The following is a 23,318-nucleotide window of genomic DNA, read 5'->3' on the forward strand; positions in this document are numbered from 1 at the left end:
GATACAGCATATCAAATAACACAGACCTTGGAAATGGTAACAAAATAAAAATGCTCATGCAGATAAATTGATGATAAGATTGCAAAGGGGAGGCAAGGAGTCTTGATACCATACATGTGTTGTGTGAGCCAGGCCTTCAAGCCAAATACTCAAGAGAGTTGTTACTCAAGTTAACTTATGGTCCAGATTTTGGACACATGCCGGTAGCAAGACTGACTGCAAAAATTGCCATATACTGTCTATTAGGAATTAATAACCTTTACATAGCTACTGAACTTACTGTTAAAATTATGTAAAGAAAGAGAAAGATTCATCTTCACAGCTTTTATTTTGTACTGAGCAAGCATGGACTTCTATAAACTGTCTTTAAATCTTGGGATGAGATTAAAATCAATCAAACTCTTAACAGACTGAAATGGGTCCTCTGAAAGCTGTAACAACATGTATACTCAACCAACATACATCTTTTATTGTAAATACATAACATGTTCTGAATGTCAAGAATAAAGGCCTATAAAAATACCAGCCTCCACCTGTGATAGTATTTAAGCATGGTAGTGAAGCATAATATAGACCATTAAGCAGTGGTAAGACTGCAAATTGTACTGAATATATGCCTGCTTATTAAGTATCTGAGCAACTGCTGAGTATAATGCACTGCTGTGCCAGATAATATAAACAATTATGAACTATGTGTCCCAGATATGGTACAAAATAAGCAATTAAATGCAAAATCAAAGGGATTCAACCCAGTAACGACGGGTGTCTTACATATGAGACATCCGAAAAAATAAACATTGCCGGGCATCCCGCCAGTGTGACGCTGTATCAGGGCTCGCGCTCCGAAGCAGCAATGGGCCACAGTCCGGGCCAACCCTGCGTACCGATTTTGTAGCCGCCCGGAATCTTTTATTTTCAGTTTCAAAATATACCGGCGGTAATGGGTTAAAGATCATTTTTTTTTTTTTTTTATAATATCAACATATCTTTTACTTCCCATTTCATAAGCTGAAATGTCTGACATGAAAATCACATATCACTTTAAATGCAGACTTTTCTAGTAACACAAATGGACTTTAGGTAATAGCTGTCCACATACAAGCATATTACCCACTCACTAACCACCTGGTTAGAAATGGTGCTCTGGATGTTAATGTTTCCAGGTACAAACTAATACTAAGCTAATACACCACAGGTGGACACTGATAGTATAAATAGACCTTAAAAACATAAAACACTTTTCTAACAGACGTGCCTAAAGCATTTAGTGAACTGTATTCATGTTAACAAATGTAGAAAAGCTATGAATGAGAATGAATATCTCTCATATTGTGAAGATGTTCATTCTCATTCATACCTTTTCTACAAAAGCATTTAGTCTCGTTTGTCAATATCTAGAAACTAATCACATTTTAAAATTCAATCATGCTGATGTCCTCAAAGAATAACCTTAAAAAAAATAAAGCTCTTCAAAAGCATTTCAAACATGAGTGGGGAACAAAGAGGGATTGTATAATAAACCTCAGTTTTACTAACAACAGTTCATTTGCTTTTTTGGTAGTAATACAAGATCATCTGAAATACAATTATGGTCACAAGACATGATGGTGAATGAGAAAATTCTTGCTACTGAAAGACAATGAATCCTTTTGAGCAACCTATAACCACACTGAGGACACGAGTAGTAAGGATATTGCACCCACTCTATTTTCTTCTCCATGTTCTGAGCACAATTCTTGATGCACTTAAAATACATTTTCGTCCTCAACGTCATTAGTAATACGTGATCTGTGATCCCAATCAGTCTTTAAAACATAGTATTAAAAACATATTGCAATGTATCGGTATTAGAGAGTAATATACAGTGTATTTCATTACAGGAAAAATATCCTTGTTTTACCTTTGCAACTTTCCATATTATGTTCCCTGTTTTTAATTTTGTGGCAATTACTCTTCATCAATCAATATTCATAGTAAATATACCATACAGGAAAAAATAGAGTAAATAAAATGATAAAAACTGACAAAATTAAATATACATGCATTTATTACACAACTTCATATATCTAACCCTTGTATCTAAATCTTATTACAGATGTAATAACAAAGCTCATACAAAAAAAATTATTAAACTTTAAATTGCACTTGAAGTAGATAATCATAAGTCACAGAAATTCTTTCAAAATTAGCTTTAATTTAAATAAAAGTCTTTGAGATTATTGATCAGCAAAAGTGCATGAGATTCTTATCTTTTAAAATTATACACTGAGGCACTAATCTCACTTCATGTACATGATTTTCTAACTTATGCTGAAATCAATTGAACTGCACATGTAATTTTAGGACCAATAAAATAAATAAATCAGTAAAAAATAAATAACAAAATGAAATAATATATGATGACAATAAATATACACATTTCTTTCTACTTTTTAAACAGCAGGTTAAAAAGGATGTAATATTAACTGATTTTCCTTGCACTAAAGTGACAAAATCTATCAATTTCTCTCCCATACTAGGCCTTAATTGTTAATGGTGATACAATATAATCAAATTTCTTAAGTAAACCAATAGTGTTGGGTCTGTATATCAACATCACAACTTAAAAATGAGTTTACCTTTTCTGTCTTTTAGTGGAAACAAGAGAGCACCATAAAATGTGTTACTTATTATTCCTCCTCACCTGGGCTCTAGTTTGCAGAACATGCTAACTCTAAATTTCACATACGCCAACAAGCAAACACAACCAAGGATGTACCATAAAAAATAAACTAGCTATCTGCACACGTCCAAAAAAGGGATGACAACTCCTACAAATCACAATAAAATTTGAGAAAAATAGATATATATTAAAAATATACCTCTATATACTTTCTGCCACCTGACTCATACACATTCCCTTTGTCTTATTAACTTTACAGTGACTAAAATATTAATTCATATCACCTCCAGTTATATTTTTGGCTATATATATATTAGTATTACTTTTATCAGTGCTAACTAGATTTATGTTTATTTTTCTGTCTGATCTTCCAGTTCTGAAGCTCCATACTGCACTGTCCCAAACAGAACATGAAGAAGAAGGTGCTGAGAGTGCATTCAGGAAACCCTGAAATTTCATAATGAATTGTGTAAGTTGGCGATGCACTAATACAAGTACTTTTGAAGACATAATGTATCTGCATTTTAGATTTATCTCTACACAACACAATTTTTTTTTATCAGTCATAAATATGAGAAAAACAAACTGCATTCATTAGGGCAGATAAAATTCTACAATAAGTTAAAGAAGACTTTTAAAAAATTCTGACATACTGATATTAAATACTCACATCTAATGAATAAATTATACTACCATACATAATCATAATTAACAATAACAGAAAGTAATAATAGTGTATTAATAATAATCCAAAAAATTAGTCTTGAAAAGGCAAGGGTTAAACAGGTTAGTAAACACTAAAGATATACTTTATCCAATACATCTAATACAAGTCAAGTGTGGCAAAATTAAAACAAAAAGGAAGAAGAAGAGAAGAAAACCTATATATTAAATCAGCATGCAAGTTCTACTGAAATAATTATCAGCTTACATAAGGCTCTAAAAAGAAGTATGAAAGTGAATTTATAAACTGCTATCCTTTGCAACAAACACAATAACAAAAAAATAAAAACATCCTTAAAACAAAATAAACAGCATAGACTTACCTGATATAAATATTCTTGTGGTAATAGCAAATGCATTTTCAAGATTGGAGAGAAATATAGTAAGAGCGGCAAGAGATGGCACGTAAAGGCACACAGCCACCAACCCATGCAGACGACGCTGCCACGAGCCTGGGAACCACCGACTCTGTGGATTCAAGAGACATTTTATAAATGCCAATAATCCTTTCTTTTGTATCACTATTATTAATGCCATTATTATACTGTTCATAATTCTTCCTACTCCTATCATACCAATCATTATCCCATCCTTTTCATCATTGTTATAACCATCATTTTTCATATCACTAATACCAACAGGACTATCATCTTTTAAACTTGGTGTCATTATCCTCTTCAGTACTACTGATATCACTCCCTCCGTTAAAAAAAAATATTTCATTCAAAATTTACTTTTTGACTATGAGTATCATCCAAAAGGATCTTAATGAATCTCATTGTTGGCCCAATATTCATTCTGAAGTGGGAAAAAGAGAAGAGTAAAGAGCATGAGAAAAAAGATAAGGAGGTGGAAGAAGAGGATAAGTAGAAGGAGGAAGAGCATGAACAAAAAAAAAGATGAAGAAGTAGAAGTAAAGGAAGACTAGAAAAAAATGGGGGGGTGGGTGCTATAAAAAAGAAACAAATGAGCACAAAGAAGAAATGCATACCTCCCAGGATTCATATGCTGGCATTCGGGAAATACTGTCTCCCAATTTTTCTGCAAATACCCCGAAGAAATTTATAGTCGCCCACCAGAAGACTTGCGTTGATACACCGTGCCAAACATACACAAATGTAAACACTAGTGCTGTCCCTTGTACTTGTCTGATTAAGCTGTTATCTGCTCCCACCCAAGGTATGTAGATGTGCCTGGAAAGAGGATTCCTTTGTGGTAGCACTGAAAGTTAACTTTTTATCATACCGCCTTTAACACTCCTCAGTGCATGTACTGTAAGCAGATGAAGTATTTGAATATACTTGAAGAGATAATATCAATAAATCTTGCATTATAGATTGGTAAAAAGAGATTATGATAGACAATTGATATCATTAACTCTAAAATAACCACATTTTTGTGATGCTCAAAATCAAAATGAAAAGAAAGTTTGGAGTGAACAACAATGGGCATACTTTAGCATAAAACGGTAAAGGCCATGGTCAAAATATCTCCAAATATCTGAGAATCTGTATGTCATGAGCGTACAACGGGGATGCCTGGGAGGGTCGTAGCCTTCCACACGAGCTATCACAGATGGCAGTCCATATAGCACTATAAGAGAAAAGAAAACATAAAAATATATATATACAGACATTTATGTTTTTCTTCACTAAAAAATTTAGTCACTTATTTGGCTTATAAATCACTTTATCCAGATATGGAGCTAAAAATCACAAAATTATATATATGATTTGGCACATATTTAGTAATTCCTTAGTTCAAGAACAATTCATAGACAATACTCACCCACATATTTCAGCTGCAGAAATGCAGTTAAAAAATACACAAAGCCTGCCATTGACCACGAAGTCATCTTCCTCACTAATTCCGGCGTGAAATGCAATGAACTGAAAAAAGTTAAAATTCATCACCAACCATAAATATGTAACTTTCTTCGCATATACAACTCAACCATTTCAAAATTCTATCCACAGTAATATTACTTGAAAATGATTTGTGATACGTACTGGGCATAGAAGTGGAACAACAAAGTCTGAGTGAAACCCATCCACCACAGAAATCTTATTATTTGAAGAGCCATACCGAGAACTCTCTTCAGTGTCCATTCTTTGTATGGAAGCAAGAGCTGAAAGAAGGAGAGAAAAATGTACAAAACTAGAGCCTTTTATAATAGTCCTTCAGAAAAAAATAAAAATACAAATAAAAAAAATAAAACAAAATAATAATAATATTTTTCTTAAATATATAAAATCATGAAACACTATTTAGTGATATAGCACCATCCTTTTTTTTATATACTATTATTCATTTACTTTTTTCAAGCAGATACGGCAAAAACATTTAGACACTCACTCCTGCTTGAAAGTCTGTAAAAGGCATGTATGGGCCAGTACACACAAATGGTAAATAGAGGCAATACCCCAAGAGTGTGGTAAGGAGGGGCAACGGACTCAGCACGCCTTCAGGGTCTGTGTCGCAAACTTCCAGACAAAAGCTCAAGCTGCGGAGGATGATCCAAGCAACCATGACCGAGACTTTGTAATCGCCTTCTGGAATGTCTTCTACCCACGATTCCTGAATTTCCAGAAAGGAGGATGAGACACTAACACTAATAAATATAGCCAAATAAAATAAGTCTTAATTCTGAATAAATATAAATCTAAATTTGTGGGAATAATCAATACAGAATGTATCTCTTTTAGTAAATGATGAACTTTTATTATTCATGGAACTAACATTTTTTTTTTTTTACATGCTACTAATACATTCCCTGTTCACTCTAATAGATTCTTTACTATAATGTTACAACAAAAATTATCACTACTACAACTATAACTGCCACTGCTTCTTGTATCACTCTAACTAATATTATTATCATTATACATAGTATTACTGTACTAATATTGACGATCATAGTAATGTAAAAATAATAGAGTAACTTACCAGATAGCTGATGAAAAACTGTGTATTGAAGAGGATTAATATCAGGCACCAGGTGAGCCATATGATCACCTTGCTCCTTGTAAGTAATACAACAAACATGACCGACGGCACAGCGAAACAGAGGCCTGTGCCGACTCTCCCTATCAACGGGATGATCATGTATACACTAAATACGATGTAGAAACGACAAAGATGCTGAAAAGACAGAGAAAGCTTTTATGCTTCCAACTTCCTTCTTATGTTTAGTATTCCTATGAAACAAATGCAGTAATATATATCAAATCCCGCTTTATCTAAATGTACACTAATCACTCTTGATAAATCAGTTAGATCCCTTTTCTCTGGAATAATGCAAACATAAACTGCACTTTTCAAGGCAATATTTCAGCAAATCTGATTCATATATACTAAAAATATACATATATACAAATATAATGTACTACCAAATAACAAGTACAAAATCTAAAATCAGTCCTAAAAGCCAAAAATTCTGTACAGTAAACAACAGCCACTCTTACCTGTGGGCAAAACCTCCTTATAAGTTGAGCTAATACAATGTGGAGAAATGCCCAAGGAGCATAACTGAGGATTATTGGCGGCCACACATACCACTCCAAGTCAGTCTGGTCTTGCCGACTGCCAAACCAACTGTCTTCTATGGGTGTAACGGGTAAATACTGGCCCCATCCTGTAATGTACATACCATCTTTAAAGCAGCAATATATAAATCTTTAGGTAAGGATTTCTTGTGGTTTAGTGGGTAAAGGCATACTGAGCACATCCTTATTCAACAGAATTTTAAGTTACAGTAGGATCGTACCGGACACACACATGAAAGTTTTATCATTATTACTGGTAGAAAAACCCACAATACACAAACTAGATTTATTGAAGTAAGTAATGTTTTTCCATTCATCATTATCATTATTACAAATACTATCATCATTATTATCATTATTCTTATTAGTCATTATTATAATCATTACCTATTTTTATTATCATTTATACGATCAATATCACCATTATCATCTTTTCAGTAATATCATTAATATCATTATTACTAATACTGTTATCATTATTATCATTATCATCACTATTATCATTATCATTAGTGTGATCATTATCATAACTATTATGACTATTATTAGTGTTATCATTATCATCACTATTATCATCATTATTACTGTTACCACTCAACTCACACACGCACACACACAAACGCACACACACACACACATACACACAAACACATGCACACACACATATGCAGGCACCCACACACCCACGCATGCACCCCACCCACATACGCCCCCCCTCCCATGCACACAAACATTCATTTATGTATATGTATATAGAACTGCTAGGATTACTGACCAAGGACATTAAGTGAAGCATTAAATGTTGGTAGTCATTATATCAAAACAGCAAAGGTTCAAGGTATTACAAAAATGGGAGACTAATTTTCCCTTCATCGACCGGGATGCAAAGAAAATCAAATCAGGAGCAAATGCTTCTCAAGATAAAAAGAATGAGCATAGTTGCTTCTAGATTTTGAAGAGGTTTTCTACCTTAATCAAATTATCAAAATTCCAACAAGAGAGAATAACATCCTTTTCCTTATTTTTGTTTGTATGGGAGAGGAGCTAAACATCATATCATTGTACTATCCAGTTCAGTCAGACCCCAACATCATTGCAGTTACATTCGATAAGATAGGAAAACATGGACGTAAGGAAAACAAAGTAGGAGAGGCAGGTAACAGTCTTAAATCACTGGACTTCAACCAAATAGACTGGGAAATGACATATAAATCATTACATGAAGCACAAAAATGTAATGAAACTCTACAAACACCTGATGATATGCTGATGAACCTGTATGATGCCTGTAGAAATGTTTGTAAGTGATGGTTGCCCCCCCAAAAAAAAGACAAAAATCTTATACCATGACATTGAGAAGTACTGTTGAGGAAAAAGAAGAATACAGTAAGAAAACTAAATATGACAAATGATCTTGACATAAAAGGTAGGATTATATCTGACATAAAGGAAATAGAATATTGGTTAGAAGTAGTTTAAAGCTATTAAAAAAAGGCAAAGTATTTCTACTCTAATGCTAACAACATATTAAAGAAGTGAGTCGACATTAGACCACTTGAAAATGATGGTACCTTAGTAAATGGCTTGAAGAAAATGGCTGGACTGAAAGAGCAATATGAATATGTTTTTAGTGCACCTAAATTACAGACCCTGACCAACATTTCAGAGCTAATAAGAATGAAACATGTCTGTTATATACCGTTCAACAAAAAGTATACTATTGAAGCAATAAAAGACATTGCAAACAACTGGACCTGATAACATACCTGGAAAAAAAAAAATTATAATGTAAAGAAACTATAGCAAAGCCCCTGGTAACTCTATGGAGGTACTCCACAGCTATGGAAATAATCCCATGCCCACTGAAGGAGGGATGTATAATTGTTATCTACAATGGGGTACACAAAGTTCAAGCTAAGAATTAAAGACCAGTGGCACTAACATCTCCCATAATGAAAATATTTGAAAGGGTAATGAGAAAAAAAAAGTCAAGTATCTATAATAAGAAAACAAAATAAACCCTGGACAGCATGGCTTTAAAAAGGACAGATCTATGGACATCAAATGGTGTGTGTATCACTGGGGTCAAACTAGGTATGGATATCAATCAACCTCTGTATCAATCAACGGGTTAAATAGTTTCCTCACATGCACATAGATAAACATAAATAAGCATTTTAAATATCATTAACATTCCTACCAACATGAAAGTCCCTTAAACTTACTTTGAGAAGTTCGATAAAATCTATAAAGACTGTAAAAACATCCACACCAAAATGAAACAAAATAAAACAGGAGTTCAATCCATGGAATTGACGGAAACAGCTGCTCTGACTTGCGTGTATGCTGCCACCTCTGTCTATCGGGTTCTAGGACAGGAGGCGGCATCCCCTGTTGGAAAAAATAACTGACATGAAAATGTGCAATAGACTACAACTCAGCACAGATTCACAGCAACACAGGCATAAAAAAATCCTATCTAGATCTAACATATTCAAAACATGCTACAAGCAATAATAGCCATATAAAAACCCAAGGGGGCTCACCACACAAATATTTGGTCAAGAAATGAGCTTTGAGCCAGAAGATGCTTATTGGAGTTTTGAATAAATCATGAGGTAGAAGAATCATTATAGATATACATACATACATATATATATATATATATATATATATATATATATATATATATATATATATATATATATATATGTATATGTATATATACATAACATATATAATCTATATATAATAAACACATATTATAAACTTATACAGTATACATACTTGTAGTATACATATACATGTAGTATACATACATACATACATACATATAAATATATATATATATATATATATATATATATATATATATATATATATATATTTATATATATAATATATAATATATATAACATATAATATATAATATATAATATATATATAATATATATATAATATATATATATATATATATATATATATATATATATATATATATATATATATATATATATATATATATATATATATATATATATATGTATATGTATATGTATGTGTATGTGTATGTGTATATGTATATGTATGTGTATGTGTATATATATGTATATGTATATGTATGTATATGTATGTGTATATGTATATATATATGTATATATATATATACATATATATATACATATATATATATATATATATATATATATATATATATATATATGTATAATTCATACATATATATATATATATATAATAAACACATATTATAAACATACAGTATACATAAATAAAGTATACATACTTGTAGTATACAAATATATATATATATATATATATATATATATATATATATATATTATATTATATTATATATTATATATATACATATATCATATATTATATATTATGTATTATATATTATATATCATATATTATACATATTATATATATATTATATATTATCATATATATATTATATATTATCATATATATATATATATATATATATATATATATATATATATATATATATATATATATGTATACTACATGTATATGTATACTACATGTATATGTATACTACATGTATGTATACTTTATTTATGTAAACTGTATATGTTTACAATATGTTTATCATATATAGATTATATATGTTATGTATGTATATATATATGTTATGTATATATATATATATATATATATATATATATATATATATATATATATATATATATATATATATATATATATATATATATACATATCAATATGCATATATACATACATATTTAAAATATAGCATAATTTTGAAACATTTCCCTAAAAATATGGTACTAAACATATCTTACAAAAATACACAAATTTCTGCTTAAACAAATGAATCAAATGAAAAACATCCTATAATAACATGACAAGAGTAAGAGAAAAATTAATAAACATTAAATAGCTGAGGAGTGTTGCATTACAGCCTTTCAAATGAACTGAAATTAAAGCTTTAGTTTGAGATATCATGTGCACGAGAATAAATGGGTGCAAGCCACAAGTTTCTAGTTAAAAAAGAAGAAAATTCTGCCTGAGAAAAGAAGTCATGTAACTGGCATGGCCTCAGTCCCTTTGGCACTTCAGCAAAAGCCAATTAACCTCCATCACATCTAGTCAGCAAGATATCACTCTGGAATTGGTGATTCCTGTCTGCCAGAGATGTATGTCAAAACCAATTTTGATATAAGCCAAGTCAGTTTTTCAAGTGCTGAATACCTATAGTCTAAAAAACACCAGTGATGTTAATGACTTGAAATAAACACCAGTGTACAAAATTTTTATTTTGAAAGAGCAGTCCGGCAAAAATCTTTGGCCGAAAGGGCCTTAATTCCAGATTGGGCAAAATAGAACCTGGACTAACTTCTTGTTAAATAGTTTGAGAGAAAATCAAGGTGGTTCTGTAAGCTCAATCTTGCTAATGCATGTTGGATATCTATTGTCCTTTTAACTGAATGGTTCAAGTATAGAAGCCATGGCATGTGCTTGAGTCACATCTTGTCTATCTTTGACATTCAATTATTGGGTTATCTTAACTCTGGGGGATTATTTCCTAAAGTTAACTGTGTTCTTCAACAGTACGATCTTTATCTTTATCTATCTCCGTGTAGAGATCCTTTGGTAAATTCATTTCGGGCTCTGAGACACTTGCTTGTCCAAAAACTTCGTAAATTTTAAGTTATGATTGAAGTATATAGAAGATGAGTCTCTTAGAATCCCTCGCCGTTTCGTTTGCATACATTGTTTTTCATCCAAAAGAAGACAGGCAGAAAATTGACCTGTAACAATCCTTTCATCGAGGTACCAATTCATCATACGTTTTACACCCAAAGCCTGACTGTCAATTAAGAAAAGCATTAATAATTATCATTAGAATATATTGGTTCTACTTCTCCATGATCACTATATGCACTATCCTCTGAAAATAAATATGACATATAACGTAACTAACTGACACATAACTGTCATTGTTCATTAATCATTTCGCTTTTCATCTGTATTCAATTCACTGATAAAGTAACCACAGTATCAATAAAGATCCTACAATCACACGGTAAATGCCGCATATAAAGAATCGCTTTTTCAAATTATGACTAGTCTTCGGTCTTCATTAGCATGAATAACTTTTGTTTTTACCAAAATCGCTTGCCACTATCAAGAACTTTATAAACAGAGCCTGTATGATAGATTCCATGTCTATCTAGAGGCCATAATAACATGAAATAACTCACTCATAAGCGAGTGTGATAGAACGAGTATCCTTTCCTTGTTTACACTCAAGGCAAACTAGGAGGCATGTCTCTGTCGTTGGTTACACCTGTTGGCTCGGTTTCCCTTTCCGCTTAATTTTCGAATTCAATAACTGTTAGTTCTAGATTTTTTAAAGTAATGATTTTGTAAGCTTTGTGAACTGGAGAATTCTATGGGCTTTGAATGTGAGTATACATATGAAATGATTAATGTAAGATGCATTTGTTAGGAAATAAAAAATACAGAAAGAAATTTACCATCGCTCTTTGAACAGATAAATTCAATTTTAGAAACAACGGAATCAACCTGATTCAATTTCTTTACTAAATATTATCAATTATTATTTTAAAAATTGCCTCGTCCTCGCACCTCGTTTTCTGTGGCAATGCGTGGTGCCTCCTGCGAGTGCCACGTCGAGTTACCACAGTTGCCAACGGAGGGCACAAAGGGGGGTGGGGAGGGCCACTGCCTCTTCCCGCCATGTGTACATTGCTACACCTGTAGACACTGTCAAGCGAGCCACTAGATTAATAGGACATTTATTTTCCTGTCTGAATGGGCGTGACTGGATTACAGCCATAAATGTTTCTCATAAAGACGCTTTTGGACGTTTCATGCTGGAGGTGACATCATATTTTCATATCGCGGTCTGCACCCAATAAAAGATAGCGTTCCAATATCTGCGCGTACAAGTGTTTGGTGAACATCTGTGCCCATTGTTCTTCATCCTGTATACGTGTTTATGCATGTGTTCGACTATATTTTAGATGCCAGACTGATGATCAATAACAGAATATCACGCTATTTTATTATTTAGTAGACATAAATGCATACACAATTGGACTCACATATGTAGCTAAATATAGGTAATATGAAATATAAGATGGAATATATATATATTTTTTTACTTTGCTATTAAATATATCTAATAATTCTGCGTGATCATCTAGAATTTGAATTTCGTTTTTTTATTAATCGGTAGAAGATTTGCTGATGTAAAAGAAACTGGGACTCACTATCGGGAAAGATAAATACAGAAAGAAAGCAACCAATTAAAAATAAACGGGCAAAATGAAGGTACAGGAAATGAAGAGATAAGATGTGAACAGTACACAATAGTCTCCCTTAGAACCATCTCCCACACGTTTTCTGTAACCGACATGAAAGTAGGCATGGCAAATTCTGAACATATTTACTCTTTTCAATAACCCTTTAACTACTTTCACTGAAAATGACTCATTTAGTCTGTGAAGAGTTTGGTTTGAGATACGAAAATATAATATATGTTACGGTAAAGAATTAACAATAATATTCAACGTCATCACTACCATTAAAACCATAATTACTGGCGTGCAAGATAAAGATAGTGATAATGATAATGATAATAATAATTGCTATTAATAATTATCATAATGCTAACAATGATATGATAATGATAACAACAGAAAATAATGATAATGATGAGAAAAAAAAATAATGATAATGATAACAATGATATGATAATGATAACAATAATAATAACAAAAATAATAATAATAACGTTTATAGTAACAAAAATATCAAACTAATAATCTTCATAATATTAATGCTATTGATAAAATAATAATAATAAAAATAGTAACAACCATAATAATAACAACAATAATATAATGATAATAATGTTGTTACAAAAATACTATAAAGCACAAGAAATATAACTAAACATATACAAAAGATAACTGGTAAAAGAATATATACTAAAATAATTACAAATTTGTTTTAACTACCTACCTGTCTTGGGTCCCTTCAGATCCGACAGTGACACCCATTGCACTGTTACAAGGCACACAATGATCGTACATATCTACAAAAGCTGCATGTATATGTGTATATATACATAAACATGTGTGTGATTATAATATATATATATATATATATATATATATATATATATATATATATATATATATATATATATATATGATATTGTACATACTTACATATATATATATATATATATATATATATATATATATATATATATATATATGTATATACATACATAGAGACACACATACATGTATATATATATATATATATATATATATATATGTATATACAATATATATATATATATACACACACACACATATATATATATATATACATACATACATAAATGTGTGTGTACAATATATATATATACATATATATATATATATATATATATATATATATATATATATATATATATATATATATATATATATATATATATATATATATGTAAATACAATAGATAAATAATATATATATATTTATATATATATATATATATATATATATATAAATATATATATATATATATATATATGTATATATTCATATATATATACATATCATATATAAATATATATATATATATATATATAGATATATATGTATATATATACATATCATATATATATATATATATATATATATATATATATATATATATATATATATATATATATATATAATATGTATTTATATATTCATATGCACGCACCCTCACACATGGAAAACATTAAGGGACTTGTTAGCTTACTATATGTGAGTGAAATTATAACAAGGTAAAAATATACCTTTATAAATAAGCAATACTTTGACATATATGGCACCTTCACATTTGTTTTAATTGTTAAAATTCAAATGTTTTATCCCATGTCAACTATACCTGTAAGCAAAGGCACTGTGTTTCAGCTATATTATCCTCAGACACTAATTCATCCATTCCATCATTTTTCTTTATATTAACTTCCATTTATTCCTGGACATCATACTTTCGACCTGTAATCTAATGTTTTGGTAATAATAAAATTCACAAATACGTAGATATAAAATTTATATTTCCAATATATACATTTGTATATATATTCATATAGAGCTATGTTCATGATCTACACTAATCTTGTAAAGATTTTACATAATAGCATTTCTCTAGCTTTTAAAAAACTAAAGTGTATTCTACCTAATAAGTCACCTATTTTGCCACAGTATACTGTAGTGGAATACACCAAATACTCCTATGAATGTGATTCATATTCTGCTGTCTCTACACATAACTTTAGAAGTATAAAAAAAATATACATACAAAAAACTGAGAGAACTAGAAGTCTGTCCATTACGTCCTCTAAAATCTAATTGCACTATGTACAAAAACATAGACGAATATAATAATGATAATAAAAAAATGGTATGGAATACAATGGCAGTAAACAATTATAGCACATCTATAATATAGACTATAGCTATTGTAAGAATTGCACTAGTCATGCTCTGCTTTTCTGTGTTTCTTTAAGGATGAGCTTTTCCAAAACATGGACCCACAATCAGGACATTCACGAGGCTTTTTGCCAACGTGTGACTTTTTATGGGCCCACAAATAAGAACGTGCCCTAAAGGCTGCACTGCACTTGTCACACTTAAAAGGCCTTTCTCCAGTGTGTTTCCGTTTGTGAACAATAAGAGTTTGCTTCTGAGTGAAAGTGGCATCACACTCATCACATTTTAAGAGCCCCTCCCCTGTATGGATTTTCTCATGATTGCTGTACTGAAATTTGTAAGTGAAACTCTTGTCACAGTAGGTACACTGGTATGGTTTTTCTCCAGTATGGATACGCTTGTGGATCGTATACTGGCTGTTAGTTCTAAATTTCTTATCACAGAATTCACACTGGATGTTTTTTGAGCACTGATTATTTTGCACGTGATTTTTCAAAGCAGCCCTATTTGTAAACCTTGTCCCACATGCTGTGCAGGGATATGGCTTTCCAATGGCATTCATATGTAGTATTCTGTGTGTTATCAGAGCTTTCTTGTCTGTAAACTTTTTCTGACACACCTCACAATGGTAAAACTCTCCATCAAAGTGAATTGTCATATGGTTCTCCCAATTTGTTTTAGAGGTTAGCTGTTTTCCACAAATTGTGCATTCAAACACACCCTTTTCCTCACCCTCCTTTTTACCCCTATCCTCACTCTTAATGGAAATGAGACCTTCAATTGGGTTGTAGATTTTTACAAAAGGTTCATCCTTACAGGTTCTTCTGTACACATCAACTCCGCGGTAGCGAAAGAGATCTGTGATGAGAGTTGTTTGGAAAATATAAGGCAACATGCCTTTCTTGCGACGAGATGATTTCTTACTCTTCTTACTAGACTTGCTTCTGCTGTCACTCTCTTTGCTGTCCACATGATCACTGGTCTCCAAGGCACAGTCTGGCTCCAAGAACATATCACATTCTACACTGACGAACTCCATGGCATTGGGCATTTCATCCTTCTCATCAAGGCTAATATCTTGAGAATCCTGGGAATCCATGTCTCTTGTGTCGGACTGATCTTCTTCACCGGAAGTCACAGACCCATTACTTAACCAATGACTATTGTTGTTGTTCCTTTGGGACAATTGGATACTCTCCATTGCAAAGCATTATTTTAGTCTGTAAAAAAGAAACACAATATTAACTTTCAGAACAGAACATTCAGAGCAACCCTAGTAATGCAAAGATAAACAACACAATCAATCATAAATGCTGATATAATTTTACTTTATATAGAACTGTAGGTGAGATAATGGTGATAATGATGATACAAAAATGCTGAAATGCAAAACGATTCAAAATGTATGTAAAATGAATGCAGGACGCAGTAAAAACCTCAATCTTACTGTCATCCCTCTTGCTTTCAGCTGACAATTTGTTTAACTTTTATATATTTTCTTTTCATCTATTATCATTAGGACATCTCTATGGACATGCAGCTGACAAAAAAAAACAATCAGGCTAGTTCAACTTATCCCCACATCAAAACTTCTTCCCCCCTACCTCATCTCTATGTTCCTCCCTGCTGCCAGCTCATACATCACCACCAATACAATGACTACAAAATTGAAATCTTAAAAGATGCAACTTGGCACATGTTCAAAGACAACATTGGCCACAGGGAGATGATAGTCCCCTGCTTAATCCATTACTAGAGATATATTTTCTTGTCAAGGAGTGTATGAAAAGCATTTCATACACTCCTGGTCTACTCTTTAATTGACAAGAATATGTACAAATCAACGTTACTATATGCATATATATGCAGAAGTCTTTGTGAGTTTATGTGTATATATGCACAAGTCTATGTATGTATATGTATATATATGTATGTGTATGTGTGTATACATATATGTATATATATATATGAATATGTTTATGTATGTCTTTATATATGTAAATTTATGCCTGTGTATGTACTTATAAGCATATGTATTTGTATGTATATGCAAGTGGTTCATAACCTTTACTGTTTAGAGGAACACTAAAAATAATCTACAACTTGCAACACACTCTCTTAACACTGATAGTATTTACATACAAATGTATTAAAATATCTAGTCATTATATACTCTTGAAAATGTACAAACTACTGTAAATCACAACATAAAACTACTTATTTACTTGGAAACCTGATACACAAAGCTACTATAGAATAGGTAAGATGGTACAGATCATGCCTTACTTTTCTTATCAATATCATTATCTTTAACATCAATACTAAAATATATTTTCATCTATTAGGTCATGTTTTCAACCAGAAATGGTTAACATTTTCCTAGTTTTAGACTTCAAACATATTAAATTAAGAGGCAGGATATACATTCACAAAATACTATGTGGAGGGGAGTCACAGCGTAGAGGATGAGAACCATAGGTGTATGTGTATGTGTATATGTGTGCGTGTGTGTGTGTGTATGTGTGTGTGTGTATGTGTGTGAATGTGTGTGTGTGTGTGTGTGTGTGTGTGTGTGTGTGTGTGTGTGTGTGTGTGTGTGTGTGTGTGTGTGTGTGTGTGTGTGTGTGTGTGTGCGTATGTATTCATATATATGTATGTGCATGTGTGTATGCATGCTTGTGGGTGTGTCCGTTTTTGTGGGTGGGCGTGTCTGTGGGTGCGCGTGTTTGTGGGTGGGCGTCTCTGTGGGTGCGCATGTTTGTGGGTGGGCGTGTTTGTGTTTTTGTATGTGTGTGTGAGCAGGTGTGTGTGCTAGTGGGCATATGTGCAGGTGGGAGTGGGTGCAGGTGGGTGTGTACATTTATACAAACTGATATCCAATAAAATACGCATTAATTTGACAATGTCAAGAGGAGTACCTTCCCCTTTTCTCTCTCTCTCTCTTTTCTACAATCATATTTCTCACTACATGTCCTCTGTAACCATGTTAAAAATAACTAAATTGGACATTGAGTGACTTCAACCCATTAATGGAATCTATCCTATGTTCTTGAACAATTTTTAGGTATTATTTAGATAAATGCTTCAAGTAATTGTTATGTCTATATTTCTTGACTTCCTTGCACCAACTGAATGGGGTGTAAGAAAGGCTGGTTAAAACTTAATGAAGCCAGCTTGACCACCCAGTCTGAAGAATGTATAATCTATGAACCTGGTGCTGATGATCTTTGATATGTCGAAGGACTTTTCGCTGAATTGCTTCTTCAGGGTACAAAGAAGCAATGTAGCATAAAGCCTTTGATACATTCATGCATCTTTGTGTCAGAAAAAAAATTATCTCTTTTTCTTCCCTTTGTTCTATTTGCAATTATAGTGGTAAGTTTGTTATCCAGAAAATAGGTGTGTATTTATCGGTTTATAAAAGCTAAGAACCCCAGGGCTATGAGTTGTGTCAGGTTATGTTGTGATATGTCTGTTTTAGCTCATTTTCTTTTTTAATTTTACTGTATAACTTCAATTGCCTCTCACGGATCATCAAAGATTAAAATGTTAAATTTTTATTAATTAGCACTAATATGTACGTCACTTTCATCTCAGAAGACAACTAACATGATGCACACCAACAGTTTACCTTAATATCTATCGCTACACTAAAAAAAAAATCTAAGAATACCTATTAACATTTCTCCAAAGCCACAAGAATGAATATTGTTCAAGGTAGACAATGTTAAACGTCACCTTGACCTTGAAATTAATTGTACATCAAACTCTCCATAACATAACTTGACAAAATACAATTAATTAATAAGTGAAGGCCTGTGTTGAATTAAATCCTTGAATGTATCATAACAAGCCAGAAAAAGCTTGTAATTTCCTCGACAAAAGGAAAATAAATCAAAGGTTTTTACCTATGCGAACAGACGCCAGATGTCAACTTGGAGTATAGTTCCAGGTGTCAAAACGTATTTGGTATTTTGGCATTATTTAATCTTATAATCATATTTCGCAAAGAATATAGTTAGAAATAATAAAAATAGATTGAAAATTACGAAGTAAATACAAATAACTCTTCGAAAGACACTGGTGATTAAATATATTTAAAAAAATACTTTATGTAATACGGAATTATCATCGTATCTGATCATTCATTACTACTAAGATTTATTATAATGAATATTAATGAACGTTACTATTCAGTATGTTAACACTATTGGATCTATAACACATTTTTTAGATTAAAGTATTCACTCACACCTTTAACCTCCTTGTATTCCGCAACAAGAAAAGTAACTTTTTTCCTTTATGAAACAAAACGTGAACTTTGACATTACAACTGGCATGGGTACGTTCAATACTGTACCCATTATTATCGTAAATTGGGTACCGTAATCTTCGAAAATCTAAGGCAGTTTCTATCACAATCTACAAAATACCATTACAATATGACTGATGACCCAAGCTGGTCCTTTCCCGCAATATAAAAAGTTCTGATATATTAATAATATTATCATAGTTATTGTTTCTAATCATCATGCCAATGGCGGAAGACTGTATTAGTAATGAATATCAATCATACTGATCAGTATATTCATTGCAATAATTATGCATTATTATCATTCTCTTTGCCCTTGTAAGTGTCATTATCACTATTATAATAAATTCTATTGTTATTGCTGCTATCATTTGTTATTATTCCCCTTCTCATTATTATCATCAGCATTATATTATCATTATTATCAAATTCAACATCATTACCCTTTTCACAGTAAAGCAGTATTCTACCAGTGTTATCATTATCATTTATAATATCAATACTATTTTCATTATTGTTTCTACTATCATCACACTTTTCATCATTCTATCCTTATTTTTATTTGATATATGTTACTACTGATTATTATTTTTATCATCATCATCCTTTTTGTTATTACGTTCATTGCCATGATTATCTTTAAATCTTATCTTATCATTACTGTCACTGTTATTCTTATTATCTTGGTTACTCTCATTTTTACTATTGTTACTTTATTTTATCATCAGTCTTATTATGGCTATGTGCTATGGTCACATTTGTCATTTAGATTATCAATAACCTCGATTCATATAATTAGTTGTGGTATTTTCATTAACGTTATCAATATTTTTATTATCAAAAATATATATTTCATCTCTTCAGCATCATTTTCACCTCTATCTTCATCATTGTTACTAATGATATACTTTTTAGTGTAAGTTTCATTATCTCCATCATCATAATTGCCGTAATCAGTTTGTTACTTTCATAATTATGATTATTTTTGATGCTCTGCTCTTATTATCGTTATCATCATCACTATTACTATACTTATCGTTAGTAACTGTTTTCCATGGCTATCTGTGGTGTTAATGTCGCTATCTTTTACAGTTTACAATATAATGTACTTGACCCTTTTTCATTTAGTGGTGATAAATAAATCATTTTGTGGAATAACATGTATTGTGCTATGATGAGGACAAATACGTGACAAGACATAATTATATAAGAATGATTGATGTACATTAGTTTATATGATAAACCGTAACTCTTGTAATGATAATTTATTTATTTGTGTATTGAAAAAAATCTGCCACGTCATCAAAAATCATTGGCGGCGTGTCTAAAATATAGCGATATGCTAAGAATAGGTCACAACACACAATGATAATATACTGCGGCGAAAAGGGTTAAAAAAAATAAGTTTACGATTATGATAAGATACATTATATGTAAAAGGTTGTAAAGCGCTGTAGGTTAGCATGGAGAGCTAACGGACGGACACAGCGCCACCCTCTCATCCGGGTCTCATACCCTAGGAAGTGAACAGAAGAAGGGGATGAAGAAAATGAAAATGAAAGGGGGAAAAGAAAAGACCATGCTCGATTAATTGAGAGGAGGTCTGAGGTTTCTCAGTCCCCCCCCCTCCCCCCACCCATGACAACTACAAAGAAGGGGTTCTAGGGGGACAGTATGATAATGTCTTAGGTCTTTTTTCAGCCTTGGTGCTTATATTCTTGATCAGAATTATTATAGAATTATTATTATATAATTCTATAGCGTGTAGATCATTCCTGTAACATTGAGATATTCCGAGTATTTTTATTTATCATTATCACCGCATATTCCTTTCCAGTCTTTCTACCCTTATAGCGTGCAGATTATTTATTTAACATTGAAACATCATTTGTATTTGTCGCATTCAGTACATTATTATTTATCTAGTTGTACGTGAATTAGTGTTGGCTTGAGGGTATTTATTGCCTTTCACTAAATATCGTGCTAAAATCGCCGTCGGTCTGTTCTAAAACTTCATATTGTTTCGGTGCTAAGCGTTGATGTTCATTTATTGTGTAATCCTTTTTGAACAGATATAGATTTTTTTTTTTTTTTACTAAAATATTAGTCGTGAGTGTAATCCACTGTGCTGGAGTTTTTTATGTGATTTCTTTATCACTGAATAGGATAAGGAAGAGACACGAATGAAGATGCTACATAAAACACACTAGAAAAAGAAAACAAGAAAGACAACTCGCTAGTGACAAGAAAGTTACATCTCTTGCTAACTTATCAACCTAGCACATGGGTGGCATTTGACTGCGTCTCTGATAAGAGTATACAAAGGCTTAGCGCGTCCAAAGGTATTCTCAGACAAAACACAAGTAAACACTCTTTGTAGGGAATTGGTCTAAAAAATAATTTTGGACGCACATGCCTCTCGTTCATATAAGCAATCAACAACAACAACAAGAAAAACAACAACAAAAACAAATAAACAGACAACGCACAAATCAAAGGAAGTTCAGAAGTTCATAAGGTTCACGTCTTCGTCTGATAGTGCAATGAAGTATTACCTTTCGTTACCTGATAAAACGGAAAGCAATTTTGCCCCTTTTATATGTAAGCAAAACAGTTATATGAGAATTACAGGTGAGCTTACAGAAGCACTTAAGATATTCATTCTAAATCCATCATTAGATAAAGAAAAATTGCAATATATACCAACAAATAAACAGTTACGAAGTGTGATCTACTGTGTGACTTTAGCCACTGCCAACTCCACGCAGAAAGTTACGAGGGAGAGTGCCATGCCAGAGGCCCAGATGGCTAGCATTCCCTGGAAGATGAGAAGTTACATCATATTTATGAAGGTGGTTCCGTTAGTGTCGTTATACAGCAATTATGTGGTTACGTTGTTTTGCAAATATAACAACCAATATTACTGTCATTCTTAACTTTACTGTTATTCTATTATCGTTATTATCGTCAGTGTTGGTAGTAATAGCATTCCTTTTTTATCGACATCGTTATCCTTATCATCATTATTGTCATTCATATAACGCGCACAGACACATCTATATGTATATAACACTCACCCAGTGTGTATTATATATATACATGTATTAACCGATATATATTCTCAAACATATGATGCAGCCTCTTACCAGAGATACAAGAACGTACCGAGACTGCAGTAAATGAAAGGGGCTCCATCACAGTGATAGTAGACGGTGTGTTTTCGCAAACTGAAGCGTTGACAGTGCTTTGGCTCACCCAGTAGTCGAAGAGGCCGGCGTACACAACTCTACGGATTCTGCACATAACATTTGATTACATCTCCTGGCCTCAAATACTTGACAAACGCGTGGTTGATGTTGGAAATAATATTAGTGTATTCTTTTTAACTTGTAAAATAACGGGGCATGTTATAAATTTTGTATGAATAGGATTTCGATATGGATAAGTAAAGAGAGGATATAATGACTATAGCCATTATGTACAGTATATACATCTTTCTCTGATTTCTCTAGAACAAGTCTTTCTATGTTTTTTTCTA

General features: G+C 31.8%; 2 protein-coding genes across 2 annotated transcripts; both read right to left on the bottom strand.

Annotated features, from left to right (window-relative positions):
• Nucleotides 1-1,526: 1,526 nt before the first annotated feature.
• rasp (protein-cysteine N-palmitoyltransferase Rasp) lies at nucleotides 1,527-12,282 on the bottom strand. Its single transcript, XM_070131961.1, has 11 exons — nucleotides 12,204-12,282; nucleotides 9,156-9,321; nucleotides 6,850-7,019; nucleotides 6,332-6,526; nucleotides 5,741-5,962; nucleotides 5,395-5,513; nucleotides 5,174-5,274; nucleotides 4,840-4,978; nucleotides 4,377-4,578; nucleotides 3,709-3,853; nucleotides 1,527-3,109 (listed from the first exon to the last, which is right to left on the bottom strand). The coding sequence occupies exons 2-11, from the start codon at nucleotides 9,316-9,318 to the stop codon at nucleotides 2,997-2,999; spliced, it is 1,569 nt and encodes a 522-aa protein (XP_069988062.1). The 5' UTR covers nucleotides 9,319-9,321; nucleotides 12,204-12,282; the 3' UTR covers nucleotides 1,527-2,996.
• Nucleotides 12,283-15,071: 2,789 nt separating this feature from the next.
• LOC113809423 (zinc finger protein 253) lies at nucleotides 15,072-19,418 on the bottom strand. The gene is made up of 2 exons (XM_027361015.2): nucleotides 19,377-19,418; nucleotides 15,072-16,688 (listed from the first exon to the last, which is right to left on the bottom strand). Exon 2 carries the CDS (start codon nucleotides 16,667-16,669, stop codon nucleotides 15,512-15,514), a length of 1,158 nt encoding a protein of 385 aa, XP_027216816.1. The 5' UTR covers nucleotides 16,670-16,688; nucleotides 19,377-19,418; the 3' UTR covers nucleotides 15,072-15,511.
• Between the last annotated feature and the right edge of the window lie 3,900 nt (nucleotides 19,419-23,318).

Source organism: Penaeus vannamei, chromosome 1 (assembly GCF_042767895.1).
Source record: "Penaeus vannamei isolate JL-2024 chromosome 1, ASM4276789v1, whole genome shotgun sequence".
NCBI lineage: Eukaryota > Metazoa > Arthropoda > Malacostraca > Decapoda > Penaeidae > Penaeus > Penaeus vannamei.

Bases quoted from the DNA above. Each gene is read 5' to 3' on its own strand.
- rasp (XM_070131961.1), bottom strand. From the start codon at position 9,318: ATGCCGCCTCCTGTCCTAGAACCCGATAGACAGAGGTGGCAGCATACA. The intron at 4,979-5,173 runs GTGAGTATTGTC...TTTCTCTTATAG, and splicing joins TCTGCAGCTGAAATATGTGG to TGCTATATGGACTGCCATCT. The intron at 4,579-4,839 runs GTATGCCCATTG...TCCTCTTTCCAG, and splicing joins CTTTACCGTTTTATGCTAAA to GCACATCTACATACCTTGGG.
- LOC113809423 (XM_027361015.2), bottom strand. From the start codon at position 16,669: ATGGAGAGTATCCAATTGTCCCAAAGGAACAACAACAATAGTCATTGG.